Here is a 19,866-nt window from a genome sequence, read left to right as displayed (position 1 = left end):
CTGTTCAGCCGTACTGTACACGGCGCACTGTTCAAGCGTCACTGTTCATCTCGAGTTTTGACCCTTTTGTGGTTTAAAGTGCTATTCGCTATGGTTGAAAGGTTTGTTAATGCGGTTACCACTGACCAAGTTGAATCGAGTTCTCAGAAGACTGTTACTATATCCGAGAAAGATTATGTTAAATTCTTACAATACCAAACTACAAATCACGCATCTCTTTCCTCTGCTTCTTTAGCACAAAAAGGTAATGACTCATGGATTATTGATTCTGGAGCTACTGATCATATGTCAGGTACCTCTAAAAACTTTTTTAATTTTCAAGAGTCTACTTCCTTTTCTCATGTTACTTTAGTTGATGGATCTACCACTAAAGTTAAAGGACTAGATACTGTAAAATTAATCCATCTCTTCCGCTGTCTTCTGTTCTTTACGTACCCGATTTGCCCTTTAATCTAATGTTTGTTAGTAAACTCACTAAATTTCTACAGTGTTCAATTACTTTTTCTCCTGATTCTATTGTCATTCAGGATTTGAAAACAAAGAGAACGATTGGTGGAGGGCATGAGTATAATGGTCTTTATTTTCTCAACTCTAATAGTCCGATTGCATGTCCTGCTACTGTTTCTGCTCTTGAAATTCACTGTCGTTTGGGTCATCCGTCTCTACAAAATTTGAAAAAGTTGGTTCCTACTTTGAGTCAGTTGTCTTCGTTAGAATGTGAGTCTTGTCAGTTTGAAAAGCATCATCGTGTTTCTTTTACTCCTAAAGTCAATAAACGGGTTTCTGAACCCTTTTTGTTAGTTCATTCTGATGTTTGGGGTTCTAGTCGAGTCACTTCAAAGTTAGGTTTTAAATATTTTGTAATCTTTGTTGATGATTTTTTAAGAGTTACATGACTTTATTTTATGAAAGATCGTTCAAAATTATATTCCATTTTTTCTGCATTTGTTACAGAAATAAAGAATCAATTTGGTGTGCCTGTACGTATACTTCGCAGTGATAATGCGAAAGAATATTTTTTTCATTCCTTTTAATACCTTTATGACTAAGTCTGGTATTATTCATCAGTCCTCTTGTCCTCACACTCCACAACAGAATGGAGTTGCTGAAAGAAAAATTGGACATTTAATCGAAATTACTCGAACACTGTTGTTGCACATGAATATGCCCAAACAATTTTGGAGTGATGCAGTTCTCACTGCATGTTATTTAATTAATCGCATGCCATCTAATATTCTTGGAGGTCAATTACCTCACTCCATTCTTTTTTCTCAAGAACTTGTGTTTAAATTACCTCATCGTATTTTTGGATGTGTGTGCTTTGTTCATCAGTTTGCTCCCGGGGTGGATAAATTAGATTCTCGTGCTATTAAATGTATTTTTTTAGGATACGTACGAGCGCAAAAAAAGTATAGATGTTACAGTCCAGTTTTAAATCAATTTTTTACTTGTACTGATGTTACTTTCTTTGAATCCACTCCATATTTTATCAAACACAGTATGCCTTGTGAGTTATACCAGTGTCCCTCTTTTTCCTCCCTCTGATTATTTTTTCTCTCCTGTTTTACCAGTCCCTTTCTCTTTATTACTTAAGTTATCTAGTCTATTAGATTTCATAGTTCGATTATCTCGTCATCATCTTCAAGTTTACTCTCATCGTTCCATGGTTGAGAAAGTTCCTGATATGTTACGCACTTCACCAATTAACTCTCAATTTTTAAATCCAGGTATGACGTCCTTCTCTGAGTTAGATCTTCCTATTACTTTACGCAAAAGTAAGAGACATTGTACTTCCCATCCTATTTCTAATTTTGTTTCTTATTCTCGTCTCTCTATGTCATATTTTTCTTTTGTTGCTTCCCTTGATTCTATCTTCATTCCTAAGTCTATTACCTATGCTCTTAATCATCCTGGTTGGAGATTAGCTATGCAAGAAGAGATGTCTGCTTTGGAACAAAATGGTACTTGGGATCTTGTCCCTCGTCCTTCAGGTAAGCCTGTTGTTGGTTGTAAATGGGTGTACACTATAAAAGTGCAACCTAATGGTTCTATTGATAGATTGAAGGCTCGTCTGGTAGTTAGAGAATTTACTCAGGTGTATGGAATAGACTACTTAGAAACATTTTCTCCTGTTGCAAAGATTACCTCGGTTCGTCTTCTTATCTCTTTGGCAGCAACTTACAATTGGTCATTGTATCAATTGGATGTGAAAAATACATTTCTGCATGGAGATTTGAAAGAAAAGGTATATATGGAACAACCTCCTGAATTTGTTGTTCAGGGAGAGAATTCACGGTTGATTTGTCGTTTGAAAAAATCCTTATATGGATTGAAACAGTCTCCGAGGGCCTGGTTTGGCCGGTTTAGTAGAGTTGTCATGGAGTTCGGTCTGACAAGATGTGGAGTAGATCATTCTGTATTTTATCTGCATTCTAATGCTGGTAAAATTTTATTAGTTGTTTATGTGGATGATATTATGATTACAGGTGATGATGTTGTGGGGATCCAGAAACTTAAATTCAATTTGCAGGCAAACTTTCAGACAAAGGATTTAGGTCATTTACAGTATTTTCAGGGTATTGAGATAGCTCGGTCTAAATATGAGATTTATTTATGTCAAAAAAATTATGTACTCGAGATGCTGAGTGAAGTTGGGATGTTAGGTTGCCGACCTGTAGATACTCCTATGGATCTTAATGTGAAATTAGTAGGAGATCAAGGTACATTACTAGATGATCCTAGGCAATATCGAAAACTTGTGGGTAAATTAAATTATCTCACTGTAACGAGACCTGACATTTCGTTTGCAGTGAGTGTTGTGAGTCAATTTCTTGATATCCCTCGTACTAGTTATTGGGATGCTGTTATACGAATTTTCAGGTATCTTAAGAGTGCTCCTGGAAAAAGGTTGTTGTATCAAAATCATGGACACACTGATATTGAAGGATATAGTGATGCAGATTGGGCTGGTTCTGCCTCAAATCGAAGATCGACCACAGGATACTGTGTATTTGTTGGTGGTAATTTAGTGTCGTGGAAGAGTAAGAAGCAAACAGTTGTTTCCAGATCAAGTGCAGAATCTGAATACCGCGTTATGGCTCACACTGTGTGTGAGTTGGTTTGGTTGAAAAACATGTTACTTGAAATTGAGTTTGAGCATAAACAGCCTATGAATTTAGTGTGTGATAATCAGACAGCTGTTCATATTGCGTCTAATCCAGTGTTTCATAAAAGGACAAAACATATTGAAATTGATTGTCATTTCATTCAAGAAAAATTGCTTGACGGAGTCATCAAGACATCTCATGTACCGTCTGTAGATCAATTGGCTGATGTGTTTACCAAAAGTTTAGAAGGTTCTAGGGTGAAATACATTTGTAACAAGTTGGGTGCTTATGATATATATGCTCCAACTTGAGAGGGAATGTTAAGAGAATATAAGTATCTTGTAGATAATAAATTAGTAAGGGTATTCTTGTAAATAGTTTGTTAGGTTTATACTCCTATAAATACTAGTTGGTCACTCATAATACAGTGACTAGATGTTTTCTTTCCAAAATACCTGTTAACATACAATAAATAAACGTATCATCAACAATGGCAGTTTTTATATTGATTAAACTTCATGAGGAATTAGTTTTTAGGCCATACTACCCTGAATTCATAGCTCTTTTAGCTTTTCATTTTTATGTTTTTCTCAAAAACCTCGCCATTTTCAATTCACAAGCTTTTTGTGGGAGCTTTTTTTTTTCTTAGATTTTTTAGCTGAGTTTTAAAAGTAAGAAGAGAAATGAAAGAAATTAAGGTTAAATTTGACGATCAATTATAGTTGATGGATATATTTAAGGTTATGCACGAAGAATCCTCAATGATTCTTGAGTTTTTTGATGTATGATGAACTCTAAAGAAAAATAAAATAAAAGATGTAAGGGCTCATATTAGTTAAAAGCAGTAGTTATATTATGATGCATTGTCTTTTGCTTTCCAGTATTCTTGTCATCAGCATTGGTTGCTTAGTGCCAATTCATTAGCTAGCTGGTAAAGAGGGCAAATTTGTGGATTATTTGCTGTAAAGCATATTTGTATTGACTTTGATAGGAAATGTACTGTTCAAACTGCTGCAGGATCTATCTGTAGAGAAATCCATACAAACGTGTTGCAACAAACAAGTCAAAATTGTGCCCTATCCGTTAGGCTTCAGAGTTCATCGTTTTCATGAAATTTCCCTATGTCATTGGTGTAGAGTCAGATGAGGTGAATGCTGAGATTGTTAGAGGAAGATAGTAGGAATCTGATGGACATTCAGGAGATAGACAAGGCAGCAAAAGAGAGGGAATTTGGGAGTGCATTCCAGCCACCAACGTTGTTGTTCAAGGATGTGATCAAAGTGTTTTCTACTCTACAAGCGCCTGCGAGTACACTTTCCGGCATTGTATTAGGTTCTGTTTTGTGCAATTGTAAACAGAAATTCTGTTGTAGCTCTGATATGTTGAAGTAGAGTCTACCCTTTGATGAATAATGGTTGTTAAGAATTGATAAATGGTTCAACATTAGGACAACTACTTTTTAAGATTTTAGATTGCTTTAGTAAAATTTTGCAGGCAACGGTTCTTATCAGCTGCTGATTTTCTTGTACCTATGCTTTGGTTTTAATTAGCACAGTTAACTACTAACTTTGCAGTTTAGCAAGAGTGAGTATTTTTTAATGTTGGAATTAATACTCTAAAAAGTTTACAGAGTTGCTTGAACGTAATCTTCCAAGGCACTTTAACAACTTCTTTCTTCACAGCTAAGTTCTTGACTAAAACTTACGCTCTATGCAAGAATCTTCTTTGCATCGGTTGTGCTTCAAGCTCGAAGTTGAACAGCTTCAATACCTACTATTTCACCAAAAAAAAAAAAGAAAATTCACCAAACACTGCTCTTCTACCTACAACACCAATTTAGTCCTTGACTCCTTGTCAATGTCCAATTCAGAGTTGACTGGTGCTCAATATGCATGTCTACACTCCCGAGCCTTTTCCAATGATCTTGTACTTCTCACTTTGCCAGGAGATTGTTAATGCATTCTACTCCACAAGGGATAGGAAAAGGGCCTCCAATAGCTTGTGAATTACCCTCAAAAGGAAAGAGATGATACAAATTGTTCTTTTTGGAAGGGGTTGGTACGACAAGGAAGGATATAATTGAGATTTGAAGGGACTTGAAAATAAGTGTTGTGCAACAATCGGTCCATTATTGATGCCAAAAAGGTTGTTCTGAAAGTGAGTTTCTTCATCTTGAGGCAGCCGTTTGATGTTATGCACAATAAATGGATGCTCAAGAAGCATATCAACGGTCCATCTATAGTTAGGATTTGTAATTAATAAAGCATCTCTTCAGAAAATCTTTTCCAATTTCAGATGGCCCTAGCACCATCTCAACCAATAAATCCCACATATCCTCATCACTCCAAGTTAGCCGGCCAGTCATCATCCCATGTGTACCATGAGAAAGACCTTTAAGCAGCATAAAAGGGTAAAGGGCTGGCATGGCAATCAGGTATAATATTGCATGCGTTACCATAAGCAGTAATGAAGTCATCAAGGGTACCACTAGGAGCATACTCCATCAACATGTTGTAAACTATTTTATTGTTTTCGATGCTAGCATCATCTGCAAAAAATTGAACCACATAGGGATTACTTCCTAGTTCTTTCAAGAACTTGGCTTCCATTAGTACTGACTTTGAGTGTTCAATGTCGGCACTTTTCACCGATGTAAACAAGGTCGACAGGAAGAGAGAATCAGCTTCCCCAGCCAAGTAAACAGTGCCATAGGATCCGGTCCTGGTCTTTTATACTTCTTCCACCGAGTAGTAGCTTCCAATAAATTTGTCATCTTCTTGACCTTCTTGAAGAATTTGTCACTGATTAAGATTATCGGTTTCAGGATATGATAGTAGTGTAGGGATTAACCCAAAGAAAACAAACTATAGGGAAGGTTTTGTATTCTGGGATCAGATAAAAAACAAATTGCTTGGAATGGATTTGTAAGCCATTGGAATGGTTTAATTTCTAATCCACTGGAATGATTAATTTGTAAGCAAGTAAATTTTCTTCAGAAATTCTGTCTTGCATGCGATTTACGAACTGGAGCACTAGAGTCTTCTTAGAGTAATTAATCCTAGTTGAGGTCGGAGAAGTGAATGTGTTGGATGCTGCATTGGTTGCCTATATTGAAAAGGAAAAGGAACGACATCAAAAAGGAAAAGGAAAAACTAATACATTGTTAAGTTGTAATGCGTCGTTCTTTAATATTTCATCATCGGTTCATTGGGTTGTATGAGAAGTTAACATAGGACTGTAAAGTTAACTGCTAGTTTTAGTGTTATATAAAAGAAGAATAACTGTGTGTTGATTATTGAGCAAGTATTTAGTCGATCGTAGGATTGACCAAGTATTGATTTATCATGGACATGTAGTATTCTACAAAATGGATATTTTTCACGATAAAAGATGAACTTCTTTAACAAAGATTTGGAAGGCAAAGATAGCCCCGTTTGGATAGTGAATTTTTTGGATGTTTGTATAAAATTTTTCTATAATTTATAGAAAATTTTTTGTATAGTTGGGTGTTTAAGAAATGTGTAAAAAAATTCTTTATTTTTCTCCATCTTTTCTCCCTCAATCCTTCCTTCCCACTGCCATCACAATACTCCTGCCACCACTGGCCATTGCCACCATCCCCCTCCCCTGTCACCGACACTGTTGCCATCTCTATCTCCATCTTTTTCCTCGTAACAGAAGATCCATTGGGTTTTTTTGTAACAGATTTTCTGTCCTACTATCTGTGCCATTTTCTATTCCACTTTTTATTATATTACTATTTCTTCTTTACAAATATCATATTTTAGTTCTTTTTTGTTTCCTTAAGATGCAATAACAATTAACTGAGTAAAAATAAATACAACTATCTCAAAAAAGCAACATATAATAGAAAATTAAAAAATACATCAGAAAATTCATTAAAAAATCTCATTTTTTATGCATTTTGATTTTTTGAGTTTGTTAAATATTGTGTATTACTCAATTAATAGTTATTAGATCTTAAGAAAATAAAAAAAGTAAAATATGATATTTATGAAGGAGAAATAATAATATAATATAAAGTGGGATAGAAAGTTACACAAAAAATAAGACAGAAGATCCATTGTGTTTTTGCCCGTTCCTTCTCCTCTCCTCTTGCTTCCTCTTTCTCCTCTCCTTTTCTCTCCCCCCTCCTCCTCTCCTCTTCTCCGTTACTTTCTCCTCCTTCACCGAGCCCCTTTTTCTGCTATTCATGCGATCAGACCCCCTCTGCTACTGGTCATGCGACTAGAGCCACAAGGGAAAGTGGGTAGCAAGGGAAGGGAGAAGAGGAGAGGAGGAAGAGGGAGGGAGGAGAAGGAAAGAGGGAGGAAGAGAGTAGGAGGAGGAAAAGAAAGAAAGGAAAAAAAAAAAGGGGCATTGGTGGGCTAAGGTGTGGGGAAAAAGAAGAAAAAAGGGGAAAGAAGGAAAAATTTTTTTGGTATATTTTTAAGTTTTTTGAAATGTATATTTTTAAAAATTTTGTGGAATTTTTTGATGTTCCTATAGCTAATAAACAAAGCTTTTAAAAAACTTGTAAAAGAAAATATACTTAAAAAATTTAGGTGCTAAGCAGGTCCAAAGTTTTGTTCTTTATCTGTAAGTGTTTGCAGAGAAAATTGTCTGAAGGAATTTTGTAGAATAACGAGTCTATTTGGCAGCTTTGTTTTTAATGGACAAGTTATTTTACAATTTTATTTATAAAGTTTTAAAAAATACCTTAAAATACACACCTCACAATACCAAAAAAAAAAAAAAGAAAAAACATATAGAGTTTTTTTTTTTTTTTTACTTTTTCTTTTTTTCTCCACTCCTATCTCAACTCACTGCCAGCCGACACCCTTTTTTCTCTCTCTTCCTCCCTCCCACCTCCGTCGGTCCTCCCTCTTTTCCCTCATTTTCCCTTCCTTTCTCTCCCTCCTATCATCTTCCCCCTCCTCCTTTACCCACCACCCCCTCTCCCTTCACCCCTACCCCCTACCCTCTTCGGCGCGACCATTTGGTGATGTGACATGAATCTTTAATTATGTGAAAAAATGACTTTTTGACATTTCAAAAGTACCATCCACAAATATGTTATAGACATTATACTAAAGAACAAAAAAGGTATCTTCAAAAGTAATCTATTTATCAAATTCAAAATGAATTTATCATTGAAAATGTCTTAGTCAAATCAAATCCAAAATGGATATTTCTCAAAGGACAAAAGGGATATCTCATTATTGAAACAATTATTTAGTCACATAATAATAATTTTTTTTTAAGTAGGATGTCTTAAACTCATGACCTCCTACTCATAATTTTTTCCACCTTATCACCTAATCCAACCCATCCCCCACATTATAATACTTTTTAATAACATTTTTATCTTTTTTTATTATTTTTCTATCTTACAAATATTACACCACAAAATTTGATAGAATGTGAACGGGTTTGTTTGGATACAAATTTTTTTCTCAAATAATATTTGTCTTATTTTATAAATACATTTTCAATCATCTTTTTACATACATCACATCACAATAGTGTTTTTCAAATAATTTTTTTCCAAAATAATCTCCTATCTAAACACACCCAGTGATTTTGCTGTTGTAGGTTATTCACCCGAAAAAAAGCTAAATGAACGGACAACAAGGTTGGGATTTAAAGTGGAAAAAGATATAATTTTTCATTGTTCTTTAACGTACTTGGATGCCAACTGCGAGTTGATTTAGGAATAGAACTATTGGCGCTCTCGGGAGAGGCCAGGAGTTAAAAATTTTTATCCCAACTTAAAATTGATGTTGTCAAAAAAAAATTTTTAATCCCAACTTAAAATTCGGTGTTTTTGATATAGATTCTTACAATTATCAAATTTTTTATCAATCATAAATGCAACTGATTGTTGGTCCAGACATGAGATGGTGTTAATGGATCTTTACATGTTATTTACCTAATTCCCTTTATTATACTACTATAGTACTGAGGCTGAGCTTCTTCCCTTGTAATTGCAACTTCCTTTCGGCTGGACTAAAAACAAAGCAGTCTGTCAGTTTTGGCAGCACTAGCCCATTTTTAATTTTCCTGCTGATTTTCATCTTCATTTATCCAATAGTAAATTCCCAGAGCGGCTGATTATGGGTATTATATTCTGAATAGAACCCTGAAAATATCAAAACTATCCAAATGAAAATTAAAGAGATCCTTCTGACATATTTCTCCTTAGATAAATTAGATAATGCCTAGACTGGCCAAAAATGCTCGTTTAATACATTATTATTTTAGTATATAATCCAAGAACAGGGCGGGCAAAACCTGCCTGGAAAGAGTTTCCCCTACTCCACCATCCATCTACAAGAAATTTCATATTTACATTCACGAGTCAACGTTTTGTTTTATAGTGAAATCATGAGTTATACAAAGTCATAGGAATGGAACAAGGTCGAATATAGAATGGGATTGACCAAGAGCGTTTCTTCACCTTCGTGGCAGTATTTATTAGGCAACCAAATGTATGATTCTAATAACTAATTCAAAGGAAAGGCGGCCTCCCTAAGAATTGGTGGCAGAGCCAGGACTTTATTTGACCGTTTCAATGACTTCGAAATAAACAACACGGAGAACATACGAACTTCATTCTAACATCAAGGGTGTTTTTGGATACTAGAATCTGAAAAAGAACTTGGTGTTTTTCTTTGCAAGATCTTACTTTTACCATAATTTTTATGTCGTTTGGGAGATGGGTTCAGGAGTTTTGGCCCCGTTGTTGATTCTTAGTATACAGATTTTGCATACTCTAGCACAGACAGACAGTAATGATAGTAAGTTCCTCTATTTTTTCATCATCTAATTTTTGTTGAATTACAGTTTTTAGATGAATCAAGAATTTTGTGTTTGAAGTGCTGGTCAAATACTATCTTGGGTTCTCACATTTCACCTTCTGATTGTTTCCTTGTTCATAAAAAATTCTGCTTCTTCAGTTCATGGAAACAGTAATTGTTTGTTAATCAGAGCCTAAGATGGAATTTGATGAGCTTCTTTGTTTAGTTGATGTATCATTTAACAAAGAATCTGTCCTGTGGATTCCATCAAAAGGATTCCTGCTGAATGTTTAGGTGTATCTGCAATTGCATGTTTTTGAACATAGGCTTCTTGCTAATTACCTCTGCTTTATCATCCTAATTGATTCTGAATTATACAATGCACAAGTGGCTACAACGTGGCTGGATGTTTTCAACTCTAACTAATTTGCGTAAAAAAGGGCAAAGCAATAGTTCCCAACTTGGTTGGCCCTTTCAGTTTTATACACTCCATTTTTATAGTAGGAGAAGGTCTACGTCCTACTATTACTTTTCACGTTTCTCTATCCAGACAGCAACATTCTTGCGTTTACTTAGCTTGTCTTGTATGGTACATGGTCGAATTGGCATTCAAATACTGAAGCCACATTTTACCTTTGATGCAGGTGCTGCTTTAAATGCTATTAAATCTAGCTGGAACAACTTGCCACCAAATTGGAAGGGGGCAGATCCTTGTGGCAGCGGTTGGGATGGAATTACTTGTAACGGTTCACGAGTGACCTCCATGCAAGTCATTTCCGTTGTGAAATTCTAATTCTTTAGTTTTTCAGTGTTTGTTGCTCCAACTTTTTTTTTTCTCAAACTCAAGTCAATGATTTCCAATGCAGAATGTTAGGAGGCATGCTTTTGACTGGTAGCGGCCTTGGAGATATTACAATGCTCACTGAGTTGCAAACTTTGTATGCTTCTGTTCCATTTGTTGGCTTTTGAGTCCTAACATATATTTATTTGTTGCATGAAAGTCCTGTTCTATCATAAAAGAATCTTGTTAGACTGCATTTATAATATCATTGCAAGAAGCAGTCTACAGACATTAAAAGATATCATAGCTTTACAGATCAATATGTTGCATACAGTAGAAGCTTAAGTTTGGCACTGAGGCAATGAGGCTCTGTATCTCTTGAACAAGCACCTTGTAGACTAACCTGAAATGTTATATCTGCATAAGCAAGACTGCATAAGCAAGATTAAGGTTCTTAATAACTCAAACCTTCGTTGCTAAATGCGATGGAGGTGGCAATATGCAATAGCTGGTTTATTATTAGTTCTAGTAGCTCAACAGAAACTATTAATTTGTGAAATGGATGTGGGTAATCCTTCTACTTTTCTTTTTCCATATTAATGGCCTTTGAGAAGAAGTAACAATTGGTCAAAGGCAAAGTATTCATCTGCTTATTTCCTGATCACCAGCTTTGAAATGCAGGGATCTTTCAAACAACATCGGTCTGAAGGGCACTATTCCATCCTCAATTGGAAATTTGAAGAAGCTGTCCACACTGTACGATTCCCTTTCTTGCTTGAGTATCAGATGAAAACTTGTGTGAAGTTTTATAGCTGTGATTCCATGACAGCCAAGATACCAATTTTCGTTGCATGCAGAATTTTGGTAGGTTGCAGCTTCTCTGGTCCTATCCCAGATTCAATTGGATCTCTGTCAAGGCTAGTTTACATGTAAGGAATTTTGATTATAAGTACTTTCTTTTCACTCCTAACATATGGACAACGTTATGGTCGCCCAAGCATTGGTATTTTCTTTGGAAGAACTTAAAGTTTTCTTCATGGTGTTTAGTGTGATGTTAGAGGTGTTTCTTTGGTATTCCTTATCAGCTCCTTTTGGCATATTTATCACTGCCTAGCAAGTACTTCAGCCGAAATATGTGCCCTTTTTTGCTTCAGTTTATATGTTTACACAGTTTTCTCTGACAGAAATATATATCGTTTGCAGATCTCTGAATTCAAACAGCTTCAGTGGACCAATTCCACCTTCCATTGGTAATCTGAGTAACCTCTCATGGCTAGATCTGAGTGAAAATAATCTAAATGGAACACTTCCTGTCTCCTTTCAAGATTCACCTGGTCTTGACATGCTACTTAATGCAAAGCACTTGTACGTCCTTTCCTTGAGAAATAGTAACAGTCCATCTTTAAGGTTCCTCTTAGTGAATTTGGAATTTTTCAGTTGTTTGCAATTTTTTACTTTATCCACAGCCATTTGTCAAAAAATCAACTTTCTGGCGTAATTCCAGCTGAGCTGTTCAGTCCAAACATGAAGCTTATACATTTGTAAGTGTGTGGATGGCTGACAAATTCATTATACTTTTGATGAGAAGTTGTGATTCTGTTAAACCTTTGAGGAGCTGTTCTAGCTATTCTACTTGATGTGCTTCTGTTACTAACATCTTATCTCCTTTAAGGTACTTAAATTCAGTTTCCTTATCTCTTTTGCAACAACACAGTTTTAAGAAGTTTATCATCTCTGAAGTGGTGAGATCCTTTTGATATAGTTGTCTACTAGGTCCAGTCTTAGATATCTTACTTTGCCTGCCCATTGGATACATACTAATGAGTGCTTGCTGTACATTGCTGATTGTCAAGTTTCAGTGTCTGCAGTCCATTATACTTTCCTAAGTCATTTAAAACTGACAGGAATTGAAATAACATTGTTAAGAGTACTGATACATAGTTTTAAATTTCATAAACAATTCAACCTTAGTGTTTTTTATAACCATTTCCTCAATGTCTGACAAGATGGAGTATTTATCCTGTCATTGGAGATACAAACCCATTATAAATCATGACAGCAGGAATCTATGTATAATGTTGATTGTTCAAAAGTAGTGCATGACACCATTCAGAAATAGTACTAGAGAATATCAACTTTTCTTATAGGACTTCAGCAATGTTATGAGATACAATGCTATAGCAAACCTTTTGCGATTTAAGCTGTGAGAAAAAGCATTGTATGCCTTAGTATTATTAGGACTCTGGCTTTTAGCTTTAAGTTTTCTCTGTAAAATGAGAATGCAGACTCTACTGCAAGCTTACACACACAGATCCACCCTGATATGTCTTTAGGTGGTCACATGGCTTGAAAGAATTTGATGAAAGGGAAATTGCTATTTGATCTCCCTAAATTTTGTTGGATGTAGTCTTTTCTTCTTCGGCAAATAGAGATATGGCATTGAACCAGGCAAAGTCAGATCTTTTTTTTTCCCTCTTTTTGTTGTTAAGATCGAACAAAAGAAAGAGCCACTATGGCCTCACTGAAGGAATAGATAACCAGTAATTTCAGGTACTAGGTGCCCAGACTGCAATTTTAATTTTTAATGTCCGCTTTTGCGCCTTCTTCTGACATGCTAGAGACAATGAAGATATCAACATATGGGAGGTTGCTACTCCTATTTTAGATCAGAACTTGGGAAGTTAGAGCACTGTCAGCATGGTTTAGAAAATGTTTATCAGGTAGCTCCATTTAAATGCAACTTAGCTCAGTCTGATTGTGTTTGTTATGTGGCACAGTAAAAAAAGCATTCGTGGACTCTGTTACTTTTTCTGGATTCAAATTCTAGCCTGTTCAGGCAAAATTTCTGCAATTTCGTGTACTCGAGAAAAAAATTTAGTTAATGAAGCTGTCAGTGATAAAAGTCGTGTTCTTGTAAACTAATAAGAATCGGGCACAGACTGAAAGGGAACTCAAAGCTCCAAAAGAAGAATCAGAAGTTTTATTAAGTTTCTTTGATCTCTATTAAATACTCTCTCTTTAAAATAGGATTCTGGACAACAACCAATTCACTGGGCGCATACCTAACAGTCTAGGTTCTGTGCGGACTTTGGAAGCAATGTGAGTTTCTCGGGCTTAAATTCAAAAACCTATTTTCATACTTGTCCTCATTATTCCTCTGCATCTTACAGAGTACTTTGTCTATGAAACAGACGCCTCGACTGGAATTCCATAACTGGATCTGTCCCTTCAAACTTCAATAACCTAACAAATATCAATGAGCTGTAAGCAGGAAAAAGAGAGACAGAGAGAGAGAATATCTTACTTCAATTTATATTATTGGTGTTGCTGGTATGAATCGCAAAGTAGTCATTGTTGACAGAGATTTTTGTTAAACAGGTACTTGTCTAACAACGATCTGAGTGGACCTGTACCCAATCTAACTGGAATGAATGCGCTCGACTATTTGTAAGTTTGTGCTAATGAATCCTCTGTTAAGACTTTCTATTTATGCAGGTGTTTACATGCAATTGTTACACTTTTCCAAAATATTGGTTTTTGATCTTCTCTTCATCATATCTTTCTCTTCGTTTATTTTTATCACATTTTCCTCTGGTAAGAATGATTTGCTACAATTTTGACCTGATCTATTTTGGTGAATTGCAGGGACATGAGCAATAATAGTTTTGATCCGTCAGCTTTTCCACCATGGCTTTCAAGCATCCAGTCTTTAACAACATTGTCTCTCTCTCTCTCTCTCTCTCTCTCTGCATAAGCAACCTCGCACACCATTCATATAGCCTTTGTGTGAACATGCTCACGGGTGACTGGAAGCATTTGATAACTATCCAAAACCTTTGAGATTACCCTATTTAAATTCTCATTCTCTGCAGATAATTCTAGTCTTGTCAACAAAGATCCTGCTCTTTGTTTTTGGAAAGCTTCTAAGTCAGCTTCATTCCTCTTAACATATATAACATGCCACTTTTCCTTTCAAGTCATTGCATATGGTAGATTATTATAGCTTTTGACTATCACCTTTTTTCTATTTTTTGTTTTCCTTTTAACGAACCTAATTATTGAACTGTGAAAGATGACCTACATACATTGTTTTTAACCTTTGATGTATCCATTTTGCAGCCATTTCAGACATTCAAGATCTGCATTTGCTTGTTGTCTCTATTCTTCTAGAAGATACATTTGTCACTGCTGCTAACAATAATGCTTAAACTTGTTGTTTCCTGTGGAAGACAAATTTATAACTTTCTGCAAAACCTGTAGATAGCATATGCAGACCTAATAGCTTCATATATACCTTATTACAAACCTGGTCAGTTCACTGGCTGTGCTTCCTGGATAAAAGCTATGCTTGCCACGTTGTTTAAATTAGCGTAAAGAAACTCTCATGGTGTTCACTGTAAGTGATATTTGGCTATCATATTTACTGGCAGAATGTTGGAGAACACTACACTTCAAGGACAGATTCCAGTTAACTTTTTCAGCCTTCCACAATTGCAGACTGTGTGAGTTGCTGTTCATAGTCAATGAATTCCAGATGATATTCTTCGTTAAATTTAAATACATGTGGATATAACTTTTTCAATTTGTGGATAAGGTTCATGTGATAATTGAGTTGACATTATTGGACAGTGCATTGAGCAATAACAAGCTAAACGGAACCTTGAATATCGGCAACAGCTATAGCAACAGCTTGGCACTTAATTTGCAGAACAATTCCATCACTGACTTTCAGCAAAAAGCTGGATATAGTATTGAGCTAATGTATGCCATTCTCTGTTCTATTGTCATTTTGAGATTCTTGCCTTGTCTTTTTTCAGATATTGCCTCAAGTTATTTATAGTCCAAATACTTGAATATCAATGTTGGGTAGCTCCTTATTCATGATTATCTCTTCCATGTATTTTACTCTAATTTATTTTATGTTTCCTTTTCCTGTTGCAGGCTTTCTGGAAACCCAATTTGTCAGGGAAATGGAGCAGCACAAAGATATTGCAGACCACGAACTAATAACACTCTCATTCAACCAACAAATAACTGTGCCTCAATCTCCTGCAGTGCAAACAAAATATTAAGTCCAAATTGTGGATGTTCACATCCGTATATTGGAACCCTACACTTCTTCTCTTATTCATTCTCAGATTTACAAAACACTACTTACTACAGAACACTTGCTGGGTCTCTGATATCTGCTTTGAAGGCCAACGGAGTCCCTGTTGATTCAGTCAACGTAAGTAACCCATCAATCGATGTTTATTCTTACCTCCAATTCAGGGTGCAAATATTTCCTTCAGGCCAAGATCCTTTCAACCGAACAGCCATTTCTACAATTGGTTTCCTGCTCAACCGCCAAACTTTTCAGCTCCAGTACTTTGGTCCCTTATTCTTTCTTGAGGAAAGCTATTGTTGTTATGCAGGTAAATATCTATCTATCACACAAGTTGCAGAAACCTTATTGGCCTTGTTTATAGAACTTCAGATTGCATTTTTCTGTATGCGTATGTGCATAAAGGCACAGTATGGTACTTACCAATCTGCCTGTGCTCTATTTTCAGGAGAGAAAAATTCGTCACATACTGGCACCATTGCTGGAGGATCAGTAGGTGGTGCAGTGCTTTTTATGCTGATACTGGCTGGTGGATTTTATGCCTACAGTAGGAAGAGAGCAAGAAGAGAGGAAATGAAGAATAATCCTTTTGGTAAGATCACTCTCCTTTGAAGAAGGAAAATCTCTTTGCAAATCAGTGTTCTATCTGCTTCTCATGTGCCACTTTGGTGCAGCATCTTGGAACCCTGATCAAGGACATGGTGGTGTTCCACAGCTCAAGGGAGCAAGATGGCTTACATTCGAAGAGCTCAGGAAATGTGCTAATAACTTTTCAGAATCCAACTGCATTGGCTGTGGGGGCTATGGGAAGGTTTGCATGTTACAGCTTAATTGTGCTTGACCATGTCATTTGAAAGTTACTAGCGGAATGCACCCCAAAACCAAACTAGACACCCTTTTGATCCTAAAAGTGACTACGCAATTATAAGCACAAGAAAGTGCAATGAAATCTCCATAGGTATAGTGCTTCTTTATCATTAGAAATTTGATTGTCATCCATCCCTTAATTTTACAAACATTATTAATATGCTTAAAAGATTGCTTTATGGTTCAATAGCCAAGCAAAATTATCAACAACCAAAATGTATCTGATGCGCTAATTCAACTCTGATCTCGTAGCACTCTTTTAAGATCTAGTGTCAGTATATACTGATCGAATTTCACAAGTCAATTGGACCACAAAGGTTGAAAAAGAACTGCTGTTGAGAAAATCTTTAGCTGTATGCTATTAATTTACTTCCCCTTAAAAGGGATAAAATCAGATGTTATCGGTGATATTTAAAATATATTACTGAAAATACAATTTGAAAAGATTCAGATTTTTTTTCTTTTTCTGAATAACAACTTACTTTGATATTTACGTGGAAATTTTTATCAGTGTATTAAGATTTCATAATTCTAGTATTCTTCATCGTTGAGGAATTTCCTAAGCTAATCCTGATGTTCTTAAAATTTCTCTACACTCCTGACTTTAATACTATTAACAGGTTTATAAAGGAGTGCTTGCTTCTGGGCAAGTCGTTGCCATTAAACGAGCTCAACAGGGATCAATGCAGGGTGCTCTTGAGTTCAAAACAGAAATTGAACTTCTGTCAAGGATCCACCATAAGAATGTTGTAAACCTTGTCGGATTCTGTTATGACCAAGGTGAACAAATGCTGGTATATGAGTATATTTCAAACGGTACTCTCAGAGAAAGTCTTTTAGGTAATAGTTCTTATTTTGCTTAATAGATCTCAAGAACATCATTTGTTTTTCTTTTGGAGAGGTGTAAATCATTCTACCATCATTGATCTCAATCAAGCATGGGAGGATAATCTGTTGGATGCATCTTCCTTTCATACGGTGGGAGGAAAATTTTCAATTCATTCAAATCAGATAGGCTGATATTTGCATGCCTAAAAACACAATGTTTGAAAAAGACACGAAGATATCATAACAGCTAGCCTCATGGTCTATACTGGAGCGGAACCTTGATGTAACACTCTACCTGTCATACTTTTTTGACTTCTAATGAACTTGGACCAAACACTGCCACCATTGATGCAGTTTTCCTTGAAAATGAATGTTACTATTTTTTCTGGTCCCTTATCTGGTGATCAGTGCCTGCCCTTCATGGTCTACTCTTAGGTGCATAATTTAGGACTCATGAAGCTTCTCTTTCTACCAAGTATAGTTCTAAAACAAGCTAATAAGGCTATATTCATGAAATGCAAAACCAATGACTTTGGTACATTTGAGATGATCTTATTTGATACTTGCAGGGAAGTCAGGAATGCAATTAGACTGGATGAGGAGACTTGGAATTGCCCTTGATGCTGCCAGAGGCTTGACTTACCTGCATGAGCTTGCCAGTCCTCCCATCATACACAGGGACGTTAAGTCAAACAATATTTTGTTGGATGATCACTTCAATGCAAAAGTAGCGGATTTTGGTCTGTCAAAACTTCTAAGTGATGAAGACAAGGGTTATGTCAGCACTCAAGTCAAAGGGACACTGGTCAGTGTTAGTTTATTACCATGATGTGAACTCTTTATGTTAAGAACTAGTTTAGGTATAACAAATCAAACTTCACTTTGACACTAAAAATGCAGATGTTTGTCTGGTGTAGGGATACATGGATCCAGAGTATTACATGACCCAACAGTTAACAGACAAAAGTGATGTATATAGCTTTGGAGTTGTGATGCTGGAACTTATGACTGCAAGAGCTCCAATTGAGCGAGGGAGACACATAGTAAGAGTGGTTCAGGATGCAGTCAATAATCCAAAAGAGGCATTTCTTAGTCATGAGATTCTTGATCCACAAATCGCTGCAGGAGGGAAACTAGGGGGTCTGGAGAAGTTTCTTGATCTGGCAATGAGATGTGTCCAAGAATCTGGAGCTGACCGACCAACAATGGGTGAAGTAGTAAGAGAAATTGAGAATATCATGCAGTTGGCTAGTTTAAAAGAAAACCCTGAAGCAGATGTCACTACATTTATTTCCAAGGATTCAACGGATATGAGTGATCAGCATTCTTATGGAAGCAAAGACTTTGACTACAGCATTGGCTCCTTACCTTTCAACACAGAGCATCACCAAAAGAACCGATAGCATAATTTTCATATGTTTTCGAGGAACCAAGTTCCTCTTTCACATATTTGCCTGTTGCAGCCGGTTCTTAAGGTTTGAACATCTAAAAGTTTGAGCCATGGGATCTTGCATTCAGTCAAACTTAGTTTTATCACATAGTTTGTTTGTCCATGCTTGAAGATGCAAGTACATTGTTTAGATGCTGTACAATATCTGCACTAAGCATCCAGAAATTCTTTAGAGGTCAGCTGGGATCGGATGCTCGCTCCTATCCAAGCTGAAATGAGTATTTGTTTGTAATATTTTTACCTGTTGAAGCCTTCAGTGTTTCAAACATTCGGACATGTGACCCCGTCTTGTCTTCATCTTCATTGGCTGTTATTCTTACTTAGTCGACTTCCATTTTTACTTAATTGACATCAGCAGCTTTTCAATTTTCATTCCTTTTTTTGGCAAGGTTGTATGGGAGTAAGAACTCTTGAACTATTGACATTCTCAAGGTCTTTATGTAACAACCAAAAAAAAAAGAAAAGAAAGAACAGTAACTTTTTAGCTAACAATTGACCTTCAAACCCAAAAGGCATGAGCCGACAGTGTCAAAACCTGCTTATATCAAATTCACGCATAGATTCTTACGGAAGAATTTGTGGATCAAGAAATGAATTCAACAGAAAACATAAAATCAGACCACAAAAGTCTTGGACAACATCAATGTGCGTATTCATTTTTGTAATGTTTAGGGTCTAAGGTCAAAATGTTTGTATTATACATTCCCGTGTTGTTCACATAATCGCATACCAAAACTAAGAAATCAAATAAACAAAATGCATCTCTTGTTGACCTCTAAAAACTAGACGAATAAATTAACAAAAAAAATAGAAGGGGTTGACAATTGGCAGCACTCTGGTTTTAGCATCAATTGGTCTGCAAAACGCGTGACTGGTTTTTATTGTTGTAATGATAAGCACTTCCAAGTTTTATGGGTACAGCAGTGGAG

General features: G+C 36.0%; 1 protein-coding gene across 1 annotated transcript; it reads left to right on the top strand.

The window, feature by feature from the left end:
* Positions 1-9,513: 9,513 nt before the first annotated feature.
* LOC113762908 (probable leucine-rich repeat receptor-like protein kinase At5g49770) lies at positions 9,514-19,240 on the top strand. The gene is made up of 19 exons (XM_027306540.1): positions 9,514-9,907; positions 10,552-10,672; positions 10,774-10,845; positions 11,370-11,444; positions 11,546-11,617; positions 11,892-12,053; positions 12,155-12,229; positions 13,716-13,787; positions 13,880-13,951; positions 14,067-14,135; positions 14,334-14,408; positions 15,119-15,190; positions 15,318-15,449; positions 15,630-16,102; positions 16,241-16,384; positions 16,467-16,603; positions 17,280-17,499; positions 18,057-18,292; positions 18,405-19,240. The coding sequence occupies exons 1-19, from the start codon at positions 9,826-9,828 to the stop codon at positions 18,888-18,890; spliced, it is 2,847 nt and encodes a 948-aa protein (XP_027162341.1). The 5' UTR covers positions 9,514-9,825; the 3' UTR covers positions 18,891-19,240.
* Positions 19,241-19,866: the final 626 nt, after the last annotated feature.

The sequence above is a fragment of the Coffea eugenioides genome, chromosome 2 (assembly GCF_003713205.1).
Source record: "Coffea eugenioides isolate CCC68of chromosome 2, Ceug_1.0, whole genome shotgun sequence".
Taxonomy (NCBI): Eukaryota; Viridiplantae; Streptophyta; class Magnoliopsida; order Gentianales; family Rubiaceae; genus Coffea; species Coffea eugenioides.
The sequence above is the reverse complement of the archived record's forward strand: the minus strand, read 5'-3'. Positions and strand labels throughout refer to the sequence as shown.

What these genes read in the sequence shown, in the direction of transcription:
- LOC113762908 (XM_027306540.1), top strand. Translation starts at nt 9,826, where the DNA reads ATGGGTTCAGGAGTTTTGGCCCCGTTGTTGATTCTTAGTATACAGATT. An exon ending in GGTTCACGAGTGACCTCCAT is followed by an intron (nt 10,673 to 10,773) that starts GCAAGTCATTTC and finishes TTTCCAATGCAG; the next exon opens with AATGTTAGGAGGCATGCTTT. An exon ending in ATGAATGCGCTCGACTATTT is followed by an intron (nt 14,136 to 14,333) that starts GTAAGTTTGTGC and finishes GGTGAATTGCAG; the next exon opens with GGACATGAGCAATAATAGTT.